The sequence below is a fragment of the Pelodiscus sinensis genome, chromosome 8 (genome assembly GCF_049634645.1).
Source record: "Pelodiscus sinensis isolate JC-2024 chromosome 8, ASM4963464v1, whole genome shotgun sequence".
In the NCBI taxonomy this organism is placed as follows: domain Eukaryota; kingdom Metazoa; phylum Chordata; order Testudines; family Trionychidae; genus Pelodiscus; species Pelodiscus sinensis.
In genome coordinates, this window is record NC_134718.1 from 13,320,729 (window position 1) to 13,332,784 (window position 12,056).

Consider the following 12,056-nt stretch of genomic DNA (forward strand, 5'->3'; position numbering starts at 1 on the left):
AGAATGAGTAGTCGGGAAGGGGGGAAGGTGGAATCCAGCCTGGCCAAGTTCTCTCCCTCTCTCTCTTCCCTTCCCTCCTAGATGTTGGGGGGCGGGGAGGGTCGCCTGCCCTATGTAGTGCCCCCCGAGGAAGGAAGCCCAGTCTAGATCTGACTCCTTCCCTCCACTGTGGCTACTCCCAGCTATCCCCAGAATAACATGGTGACAGTGCTGATTTGATGGTGGTGAAGCCGAGCCTTAGAATAGCCATGTGGCTCAGTTATTATTTTAGCAGGCTGCCAGCATTTTCCTGAGCAAGGAGAGTAAGGGAAGGGAAATTATTTTGAGCAGCTTACAGTATATCTTAGCCAAAGCTGAGTGGAATTTCATACAATAAAGAAAAAGCACTTCTGTAGCCAGAGGGCTTTTCCTTTGCCAAATACCAAAAGGCGTGAGGTAAGCAATGGGGATGTGAACGTTTCTCAAAGGAAAGGTTGCAAGCATCTTGTAGAGCGGAAGCATTAGGCAGCCTAAACCTAGGTGTCACTGCTCCCATTCTCCCTGTAATTTTGTTGTTCTAGGGGACCAGCTGAGAAAATAACAGTCATACTAGAAGTGTCAAGGTGTCCGCTGGAAAGTGTGATTCCCAGCCTAATTAGACACTCACCATAGCTCAGCTGAAGCTAGAGTGCTATAAATAGCAGAGTGGATGTTGTGGTAATTGGGTCAGGCAGGACTGGATTCAAAGGGCCAGCCTACACTATGGCTCCATGCAACATGAAGCATATCATGGAGCCGGGGTCAGTGAGGGACTCTGATTCAGAGTCCTCCGCTGACCCTGGGCTCCATGGCTTTGAAATGCACACGAGCCCCCACTGGGAACTCTGGCACATTTCATAGCAGGCTCCCACCCTTCCCCCCATGCAGCCCAGAATCAGCGGGACTTCCCGCTGGCCCCAGGCTGTACACAAAGTTCCACATTCCTCCATAGAAATGTACAAGAGCCCCATCGGGAGCTCTTGTACATTTCAAAGAAGGAATGCAGAAGTGCCTGTTGAGTAGTCGATGGAAATTCCATCGACTAGTCAACTAGTCAATTAACTGCATTTTAACATCCCTGGCTCACACCAATACCGGCACCACAACATTCACACTGCCTTTTCTAGCACATGAGCTCAAGCTGATTGAAGGTGTCCCCTCATGCTGGAAACCCCACCTTCCAGCTGCAATGTAGACGTACTCTTTGGCCCCAGTCTCACAAAGAGATCCACATGCATGGGCCCTTAATTCCATGTGGCATCTCGCAGAAGTAAAGGTGCACTCCTGTAAGTCTCAGTGCAGTATTAGGGCTTAGTCCCATGGAGAAATTATTCAGCTGTGTACATTTAAAAAAAAGAAAAGAGTGAGATATTTCTTCGAGTGGCATTCACAAGAGGGGCCAGATCACAGCATTGTAGATTTATTTGAGCAGAAAGGAAAACCAAACCAGTTGTGACCGCGGGATCTTATTGTTTGTTACTTTGGTTCACAGGTATAACTTGATGCTGCGATGTTGGAAACAGGAACCAGATAAGAGACCAACATTTGCTGATATCAGCAAAGAACTGGAGAAAATGATGGTGAAAAGTAGGGTAAGTCTGCTGCATGCAGTTTTGCAGTTAATGAAAACTAGCTGAGATGTTGACAATCCGAAGAGTTTGGGAGTAACATAGAGAAATAAATTTCTGATCAGAAATGTTGTGATTTTGATCAGGATTAAAGGCACCCATCAACTGTATTTCCTCCAGATGGCAGATAACTGTCCAAAAGCAGTTCTATCTTTTTTTAGTATGTTGATTGTTAAAGATTTCAGACCCAGAAAAGTTGTGTGGTGGATTATTTTACCATGTTGTCTCCTTAGTAACAAATACTTTATTGCAGAGTTAATTTTAATTTGCATTACTGAATAATCAAGCAATGGGAAGCCTCAAACTAAATGTATACAGTATTGCAAAGCAAGGATTGTCATTTCTGACTTGGAATGTCTTAAAAATAGAACAATAGAAACAAAATGTGAAAGGCAAAATGGAAATGCAAAAGCTGACGAGGTTTTCTTGGGAATTCAGAGGACTTCATTGTCAGCTTAAAGTGTCTCATCTAGGGCTTGGGCTTGCACCTTGCTGAGCCGTGTGGTCTGATCCAGGAAAACACTATGTATGTGCTTAATTTAAAGCCATGAGTATCTTCATCAGAACCTTGCAGGATCAAGTCCCCATTACACATTGCAAATATATGTTCACCTAAATAGTCATTTTTCACTATTAAGACTTGTGTACTTGTTTAATATTTCTTTGGCATGAAAATTCTGTCAGTGCAAATGAAAATTTTGCAAGGAAAAGTATCAGTGATCTGTGTGTGCTAGAAAAGGGCTCATGCAGTGGAATGAGTACACAAACATGTACCTGTGCACACAGAAGGGGAGCCTGGTGACTAAAAACAAGCATGCATGTGCACTTATATATTTATAGAATCCCTAATTTATAAAAACATTAGAAGCCTCAAACATAGCTACTTTCTAGGTCAGACCCACAGTTATTGTTGCTCTGTTACAAATCCAGAAGAGGGAAAACGAACTAACCCATTCTGGGCTTGGGATGTGTTGCTGGCAGGAGGCCAATTCAGACGTGAACAGAAGGAAGCCATTATGCTCTGTAGGAAAATTTAAAAATTAAAGTTAAATCAATAATGAGGAAAGGCAAATTAAGAGTCAGAGTTTGGGGGTTTGGTGGGGGTTTGTTTGTTTGTTTCTTTGTTTGTTTGTTTGTTTGTTTGTTTTTTAAGTTCCAAAGCCTTTTAAAAGAACAATATATTGAACTAAAAGCAGATTTCCAACCCAAGCATTTGTATCTGCTTTGTATGCTGTATACGGACAAAGTATATGGGATAACCTAGTGAGCTGGACAGTAACGTTGAACTAGGCAAAGTTGTCTGAAACGGTTGTCATAGTGAAAACCAAAATAACCAGCATCCTCGACAGAACTATGGGCCGAAGGCTGCAAACTGGCGAGACTCCCTTGTATACATTGTTGAATACCCTGTCTTTACACTGAATTGTAGGCTTAGAGGATAGCTTGAGATAAAGCCTATCTACCAGTGAGATTTCTGAGAGCTGCTAACTTGCTGGCAAGCGGCATTTGACAGGAGAAACACAACTGAGCATGTTTATGTTTCATGCCTGGCATTTCTGCAAACAAGTGCCTTGCCAAGGACACGACTCTTGCAGAAAACAGGACATTAAGCAGGTGGTATTCTCTATACCAGTGTTTCTCAACCAGTGGTATGAGTACCCTTAGGGGTCCTTGAGAGAAGTCTGGGGGATACATCAACACAACTGAAACTTGGAGAAAAACTGAATTTTTGTTTCAAGTTTTACAGCGTTTTATTATTTTTGTACTTTTTACACCCAAACATTTCATCGCCTGCCTGGCTACAATTAAGTTGTTTAAACAAATGAGTTGCAATAGTAGAAAAAAATTTTGTGTGTCTGAAAACTGTAGGTAAAGGGGTTACTTACAATTTTTTTTAAAGGTGGTACTTATAACATTTTTTTAAAGGGGTACTTTATAAAAAAAGGTTGAGCAACACTGCTCTATACAAGGGCCCACTTTGAGTTTGCAGTTGCCCAGCTGAGGGAATTCAGGAGTCTGTTAGCATCAAAAACTGGTAAACGACCTTGTTACCTATTGTGACCCAGGTTTTTATTTATTGATTCCATAGGACTACTTAGATCTTGCAGCTTCTACGCCTTCTGACTCCTTACTTTATGATGACGGGCTCTCAGAAGAGGAGACACCCCTCGTGGACTGTAATAATGCTCCCCTCCCTCGAACCCTTCCTTCCACATGGATTGAAAACAAACTCTATGGTAGAATTTCACATGCATTTACTAGATTCTAGCAACACTCAAAAAAGTGATTTTTTTTCTTCTGCACTATCTTCAGACTCTGTAACCCCATTAGAGTGTTTCTTGTGTGAATGAAACCAAACACAATTTGCTTGGAAAGCTTTTTTTTTTATTTGTAAATGTCAAACTTTGCATCAGGATCATACTTTAGGCGCCTTGCAGCTGTGTTTAAAAAAGATTTAAAAAGGATGTGAAAATAAGTAATATCACCAAATATATATATATATATATTATATATATCATATGATAATGAAAAATAAATAGATCAGGGAAGTACTCTCAGGGGAAATTTTAATAGGCTAAGAACTGAATATCCAAACTAGTCTTTTGTGTTGGGGGGTGGAGTTGGGAAATACGTTAGAGTCTACATCTCTGATTTCAGTAACAGGGATTTCACAAAAACATTTGCAAAACATTTTTTAGCTCAGTTGAATAGTGTAATCCAATTTGTTGACATTTTATGTTTATTCATATGAATTCTTGAATGTCAGCTGCTGCTCACATGTTTTAAGTCCTTAGGCAGAAATTTCTGCCTAACGCGACATGGGATGTGATCAGGTTACATTTTACAGAAAGCCGGGGAGACTGAGTGCATCTGTATAGTCTTTTGGAAATTGAATTGGTGGCGGCCACTATAAAAAATACTTTCAACTGTTTTCACATCCTTCGGTTTATCATGCAAATGTCAGCACTAAGCCCTGATTGAATGATGTAGTAAGTGGTTTGAAAAGGAACATGTGCTTTCATGTTGTGATGGTCAGATGGACAGTAAAAATGGTTCTTGCCAAAACTCCTATATTTTGTGTCCTGATTAAATATTTTACATTTTTTTGGCTATTTACTAACTTCAAAGATTTTTTTTTTTCATTCTTCAAGCAGTAAAACTTTTTTAAAAGCTGAAGCTTTTATTTTACTCTATATAGTTGTAATTAGTAAATATCTTTTGCTTTTTTTTCCCTCCTCTGCTCCCCAGGCATGATTTCCAAAACTGGATGCCCAAGGTTAGGGTCTTAAATTCATAACTGAGATTTTAAATAAGTGGTCGGATTTTCAAAAGGGCTTAAACACCCAATAGTTACCAACGAAGTCCGAGGAAACTGCTGAACACTTTTGAAAAATCACAGCACTTATTTAGGTGCTGAAATAGGCAACAAAATTAGGCTTCTATTTCTAAAAATGTTGGCCTTGGTATGTTTTTGCATATTGTGCTGGATCTGCAATATGCTAAGCACTCAGTGCTCAGTCCAGAAAAATACTTCAGCATGATCTTAAAAATACATTCATGGGTAGCCCACTGATGTCAGTGTGACTACTTACATGCTTGACTTTAAACCTGTACTTAAGTGTATGGCTAGATCAGAAGCAGAGAGCTCAGAACCTTGAAGGATCCAACCCGTACTGCTATGGGGAGATCATGATGGGTGATACGAGTATCTTCCTAGCCCTATTTTAGCCAGTGGAAAGACACCCTTTACTGTCAATGGAAATACTTTATTTGACTAGAACAGACATTGGATCCTGCCTTAAATAGGCTTATTACTGCTTGGAGCATTGTATGTACAGCAAGAACTTCCAGTTGCAATACATTCTCTGGCAAAGTAATTTGCTATTATGTTGTCATGAAACTATAAAATTGTGAAAAGCTGGAGACTATCAGAAGACAAATTAACTTTTATTGGGTTATATGATATACACACTTTTTTTTAATCAAGACAGCACTTTATTTTTAGGGTGTTTGCCTTCAGCAGAATTTGTGCTTTGGGGCTATGAAACACAGTTTATATCAATTGATTGGGAACAAAAACCAGTGGTCTGACTTAAAGTATTGAACGGAGTTTTGCCAAGGGTCTTACTGTCTGCACATGAAGTTATGGTTCTTCAGTGCAGAAAAAATTATCTGTTTTCATTTTTAGGCATGTCATACCCGAACTGGCCTGAGGAGAGCCCCGTTCCACTCACAAGATTCGATGGCACTAACTCTGTGTTTTCAAGATATGCAAATGATAGTGTATATGCTAACTGGATGGTTTCACCCTCAGCGGCAAAATTTATGGACAAGTTTGATAGTTAAAAATTTGTTTGTGACAGGTAATGGACCCATGAGTGGAGCAAACATACAAAGAATGGAAAGTCCCTTGGCTCGTTCTTTGCACAATTAAACCTGGTTAAACCAACATTAATTTCTCAAATGGCAAACTCTCTTTTGGTAGTTTCTTAAGTGGTTTTACACACGATCAAGACTCTAATTGATAATTTCCCCTTTCAGGAAACATATCAAACTGGATAAAAGTTGTAGTTCCGGTACTTACTTTTTAGTCCACCATTCCGCACACTGTCCAGTTTAGTAACTGTTTATTGCAAATGGCCATGCACTTCATACTTACAATTTTTTAGGTCAGCTGTCCTGAAACACAGCTTTCTTGGGTTGGAAAATAGGTTGGACTTGAACTGCTACTTTTCCAGTTATTAATAAAAGGCCACTTGATCTAAGCATGAAGCACAAACAGTATATGTAAGGGGAAAACATTTGGCTCAAAATAACGGAGCTTGCTATAGAATCCAAAGTGTTACCAAAATGTTGGCAATAATGAAGCCTGTATTTTGGTTTCGAAGCAAACATTAAGTAACTCAGCAGGAAAATTGAGATTCAGCATTTGAAGTCTTGAAAAGCTGTAAAATGTATTGTCTTGTCTTAATGAGAAAAAAATTGTTTATTATGCTTAAACTATTCTTACCTTTAGCACAATGGAGATAAATTTGATACCAGATATGCTATATAGACTGATGTCAATCAAGAGTGCTCACCTGACAACTTATTTTCCATCACATCCATTTTATTAATGTTACAATGTCTGTTGTACAATCATAATTCTGTCTGAGTTCAGTGTAGACTGTACAGGATATTTTGAACTAAATTAAAGCAAAGAGATTTTGTTTGCAGTCATGTTCAATGAGTTGGGAGTCTCTCTAAGCTCAAAATCTGATTCTACACTACACTACACTGCTAACATAGGATATCACATTGACACCACTCCAGATAAATCTTCTGTTTGCAAGTCACAAGTAGACAACTCTTTTACTTAGCATAGGATAATCAGATGTTTTTGTCAGTAGTTGGTTAATTATTACCTACTAGCAGGAAAAAAGTCACATGATTTTGATAAGGGTACATTTAATTCAAATGATGTGCAACAGCATTGCTGTGATATTTAGGAGAATGATCTGACTCTTATAGAGGTTATATGGAAGGCGATAGGTTGGTGGCACTTTTCTGTCTTTTATTTGTAATTTAATATTGCTGAAGATAATATTTTTGTGTTCTAAAAATGTTGGATCGTAAATGCAGAGTGATATGTTGTTTCCTGTGTGTTGGTTATTCTTAAATAATCCAGTTCTACCAAAGCTTGTTCCTGTCTCTTACATTCCAGTGTAGCTGTTTTCATGTGTTTTGTTTTGTGTTTCAGCATGATGTGTTTCCATTAAAGTCTATGATTTCAGAAGTAAATGAGTCAGATGGGTAAAAACTTAGCACAGATCTTCATACAAACAACATAAGGACAGGTGTAAAAGACTGTTAGAAGTTAAACACTGTTTTATAAAGGAATATTATATTTTGTTGGTTCACAGCACAAAGGTACAGACATAGGAAAAGATGTAACAAGTTTAGTTGTGTTACTACAGTGGCCACTTAAATAATTCTGGAGATGTAGCACAGCCCTGAGTAGACTATAACAATGTATGTCAAATAAGTATAAAATAAATGCCATTGGAAATTAAATGGCACACAAACACACATTAAATGGACTTTTTCTTCACTGGCACTGAAGAGAAACTAGATACAAGTGTGGTAACAACATAAGGGAAGTCTACAATCAGTGACAACAGCTGCTCTGGTAGCTTTCAGTTTTACTCTGTCAGCCCGCCCACTATTTAGTACCTCAGTGGGAAATCTGAATTCATTGATCAGGATCAATCCAGAAGCATCAGGGAGATTTTTCATCAGCGGCAACAATTCCTAAACTACAACAAGCAGACACACTTTACTCCAGTTTGTAATCGGACAGAGCCTATGACAACAGTGTCATTCTATGAGAGGTAAGTGAGATGACAAGCGATATTGAAATAAACAACTAATGGAGAAAGCATTGAGTATTATGGGTATTTCAAACTCAGCATCATACCCTGGTTAGTTCAGCTTATCCCTATGAAAACAGGCATTCCCAGTCACATTTATCATTCATTTCCTTAGGCACACATCTGATACAGGTGCTATCTGTAATATAGACAAAGGGTAATTACATTTGTGCTATAGATAATTACCTCCCACTTTCTCAAGCACAGCTGAACGAATGATTCACAATGAACAATTTATAATCCAACTAATTTAGCCTTCTTCGTTGCTCCCAGAATGTCTGTAAGAAGCAGATTGTGACTTCCTTGCATACAGTTATTATTTGACAATATTTATTTCCACACTTCTGTATTCGTTTGTTGTGATTAAAGTCACAAGGTATTTCAGTTTGTTGATTGGATGAAAGCAGAGGCACTTCTGCAATGAATACTCACGAAAATTCTAGTTTTAGTTCCTACCAATGTTATGAACAATAAAATTCAATTACTTCATAACTTCATAGATTTTTTTTTTCAATGCCAGAAGGGGTCTTAGATCATGTAATCACACTTCTGTAGAGCAGGCCATGAAATTTCACCCAATTCCCCCTATATTAAGCCCAATAACTTTAATTTTCTTGTTTTCTCTCAGAAAATGTAAAGAGACCATAGGAACTGCCAACATGAACTCATTTATATATTTGAGAAAATAGTCACAGAAAATTTCTTCCAGATCTATCAACAAAAACTGCACAACATAAACACTGTACACTTAGCGTTCTGTACAGCAACCAGCTGTAGAAAGGAGTGAATCTGAAAGTGTTATTCCTCTTTATAAACACACCACGAAATGGTTTTAATGTACAGTAAACTTCTGATAATCCGGCACCTTTAGGACCCAGGGGGTGCCGGATTATCAGATATGCCAGACTATCAGAAGGGGGGGCCTATGAGGGGTCTGGAGTGGGGTGGGAGGGGATGCCACCCCAGGTCCCTCATAGCCCCCCCCTTCCAATAGTCCGGCTCTGCCCCAGGCGTCCCTGATTCAGCCGCTGCTGGTCAGTTTCAGCTGCAGCTGAATCGGGGATGCCTGTAATAGAGCAGCTGGGGTGCTGCCGGGTTGGTCCCGCAGCGCCGAGGGGTGGCACTACGGCACCAACCCAGCAGCACTCCAACTGCTTTTGGGGACGCCTGGGACAGAACAGCTGGGGTACTGCTCGGTTGGTCTTCCCTCGGGACTGCGGGACCAACCCGGCAGCACCCCAGCTGCTCTTGGGGATGCCTGGGGCAGAGCAGCTGGAGTGCTGCCGGGTCCCGCAGCGCCAAAGGACGGCGCTGCGGGATCAACCCGACAAAACCCCAGCTGCTCTGCCCCAGGGGTCCCCGATTCAGCTGCGGCTGAAACAGACCAGTGGCTGATTCCAGGAAGCCGCGGCTGAATCGGGGACCCCTGGGGCAGAGCAGCTGGGGTCCTGCCGGGTTGGTCCCGCAGCCCCGAGGGGCGGCGCTACGAGACCAATCTGGCAGCACCCCAGCTGCTCTGCTCCCAGCTTCCCCGATTCAGCTGCTGGTCAGTTTCAGCAGCAGCTGAATGGGGGAAGCCTGTCCGGCTGCCCCAGCACTTCCGGGTTCCTGATGGTGCCGAACCATCAGGAGTCCCGGAGCATTGGATGCCGGACTAATGGAATTTTACTGTACTTTTCTTTTCTGTGTGCAGACTCTTTTCTTAGCTATGAACCTCAAAATCCTTCATGTAAATTTATGGCAGCTAATTAAAGAGATTCACATATTTTAGACAACTTTACACATATTTGTCCTAACCATTAAATCCTGAAGGGTCCAAGATGGACATCCATGCTGTTTTTTATTCATTGTATGTAGTAAAATAATATTAAATGGGAAATATAAAGTGTAACGTACGGGTCCGTCTTTTAAAAATATTATTCAATGCATACAAAAAGACCATTTTGGGATTCGTTGTTTGCTAAATTTAAAATTTTTAATCAATCACATTTGAGTAACACAAGCACTATAATATTCCAATATAGACCATTGTTTTATTTTAAAAAGTATATGATTTCAAAGTGGCCAAGATAATTTGCCATTTTTTTCATTCAAAAAGCACCCCATATTCTAAAATCTTGTATGCAAAATGGTCAATGGTGTGCTGAAGTTTTATCTGGGGGCCATCACCTACAGTCCTCAGCTAAAACCCCTCCAGCTCATCATTAACAATCTACAACTTGAAAATGATCCCTCACTCTCACAGACCTTGGGAGACAGGCCAGTCTTTGCCTACAGCCCCCCAACCTGAAGCAAATACTCACCGGCATGTCAAATCACAGAAATACTTAACCAAGAAGCCTATCCCTGCAACACACCTCATTGCCATCTCTGTCCATGTATCTATACAAGCAGCACCATCACAGGATCTACCCACAAAAGCCACACCGTCGGGGGCGCAATCCACCTGCACGTCCACTAATGTGATCTACGCCATCAAGTGCCAGCAATACCTCTCTACCGTGTATATTGGCCAAACCGGACAGTCTCTGTGCCAAAGGATAAATGGGCACAAATCAGACATCAGGGAAGGTAACATACAAAAACCTGTAGGAGAACACCTTAACCCCCCTGGACATTCAGTAATGGATTTAAAAGTAGCTATCATTGTACAAAAGAATTTTAAAACCAGATTACAAAGGGAAACAGTGGAGCTACAATTCATTTGCAAATTTGATACAATCAAATTAGGTCTGAATAATTGTTTAAATTGGTTATCTCATTACAAAGGCAATTTCCCCTTTCTTTATAGTCACAATTTCCCCTTTCTTTATAGTGGATGAGCCTATCTGAATTAGCCTCATTAATACTGATCCTACACTTGATAACTAACTTCCTTCTTTGTTGCGCACATGCACACACACACACACACACACACACACACACATATTATATATACACCCTTGCCTCTGTGATTTTCACTCCAAATCATCTGATAAAGTGGGTTTTACCCATAAAAACTTATGTCCTAATAAATCGGTTACTTTCTATGGGTATGTCTAAACTACATCCATTTTTCAATAAAGGGATGGAAATTAGACATATTGAAATTGTAAATGAAGCTGGGATTTGAATTTCCCATGCTTCATTAGCATAGTGGTGGCTGCGGCTTTTTTTCCCCCCAAAAAACTGCTTTTAGAAAAAAAAACCTCCGCAGTTAAGAAAGGGATCTTTTGACAAAAATGCCCCATTTCGAAAAACCCTGTAAACCTGAGGGTTCGAAAAAAAGCTGTGGCTGCCATTATGCAAATGAAGCACAGGAAATTCAAATCCCGGCTTCATTTACAATTTTGATATGTCTAATTTACATCCCTTTATCGAAAAACAGATGTAGTTTAGACATACCCTACGGGCACATCTGAACTGCAGCATTATTTCAAAATAATTGCCATTATTTCAAAGTAACAAAGTGTGCATTTGCACAGCAAACCATTATTTTGAAATAATTTCAAGATGGTGGACTTCTTACTCTGACTTCTGTAACCCTCATTTCACAAGGAGTAAGGGAAGTTAAAGGAAGAGTGTTCTTCCTCAACTTCCTGCTATGTAGAAAATGCAAAACCCGAATTAAGCTATTTTTACTTCAGCTAAACAATTAACGTAGCTGAAGTTGCATAGCTTAATTCGACTTTTACCCTGCAGTGTAGATGTGCCTTAAGTTTCCACAGGACTCTACTTCTTCTTCTTTTATTTTGGGGGGAGGAGGAGATGGGGCTTTTCTTCTAGGATTTTTCTAATTTAATGCTTTTTCATGCTAAGAGTTTTGTGTGTGCATCTCTGCTATTGCATTTAATTTCCATTTATTAATGACCATCTGCAATTAAGCACAGTTATGTCCATCAGCTGAGTTAAGGCAATTAAGCTATGCCTTTAATTTACCTGAAGTAATTAGCTCATTTAGTGTGGCTAACACAGCTCTTTTTTTAAAAAAATCCCAGCCTGCTTATATGATTTACCAGCT

The 12,056-nt window shown here is 40.0% G+C and overlaps 1 protein-coding gene across 3 annotated transcripts in view; it reads left to right on the top strand.

Annotated features, from left to right (window-relative positions):
* The window catches only part of RET (ret proto-oncogene), a 147,871-nt gene extending 140,444 nt beyond the window's left edge, over positions 1–7,427 (top strand). For all 3 annotated transcript variants that reach the window (XM_075934775.1, XM_014569202.2, XM_006114405.2), the window contains exons 18-20: positions 1,511–1,610; positions 3,736–3,883; positions 5,836–7,427. In XM_075934775.1, the coding sequence (XP_075790890.1) occupies positions 1,511–1,610; positions 3,736–3,883; positions 5,836–5,993 (406 nt within the window). In that variant the 3' untranslated portion in view covers positions 5,994–7,427. The remainder of the gene's footprint in view (positions 1–1,510; positions 1,611–3,735; positions 3,884–5,835) is intronic.
* The last annotated feature ends 4,629 nt before the right edge of the window (positions 7,428–12,056 follow it).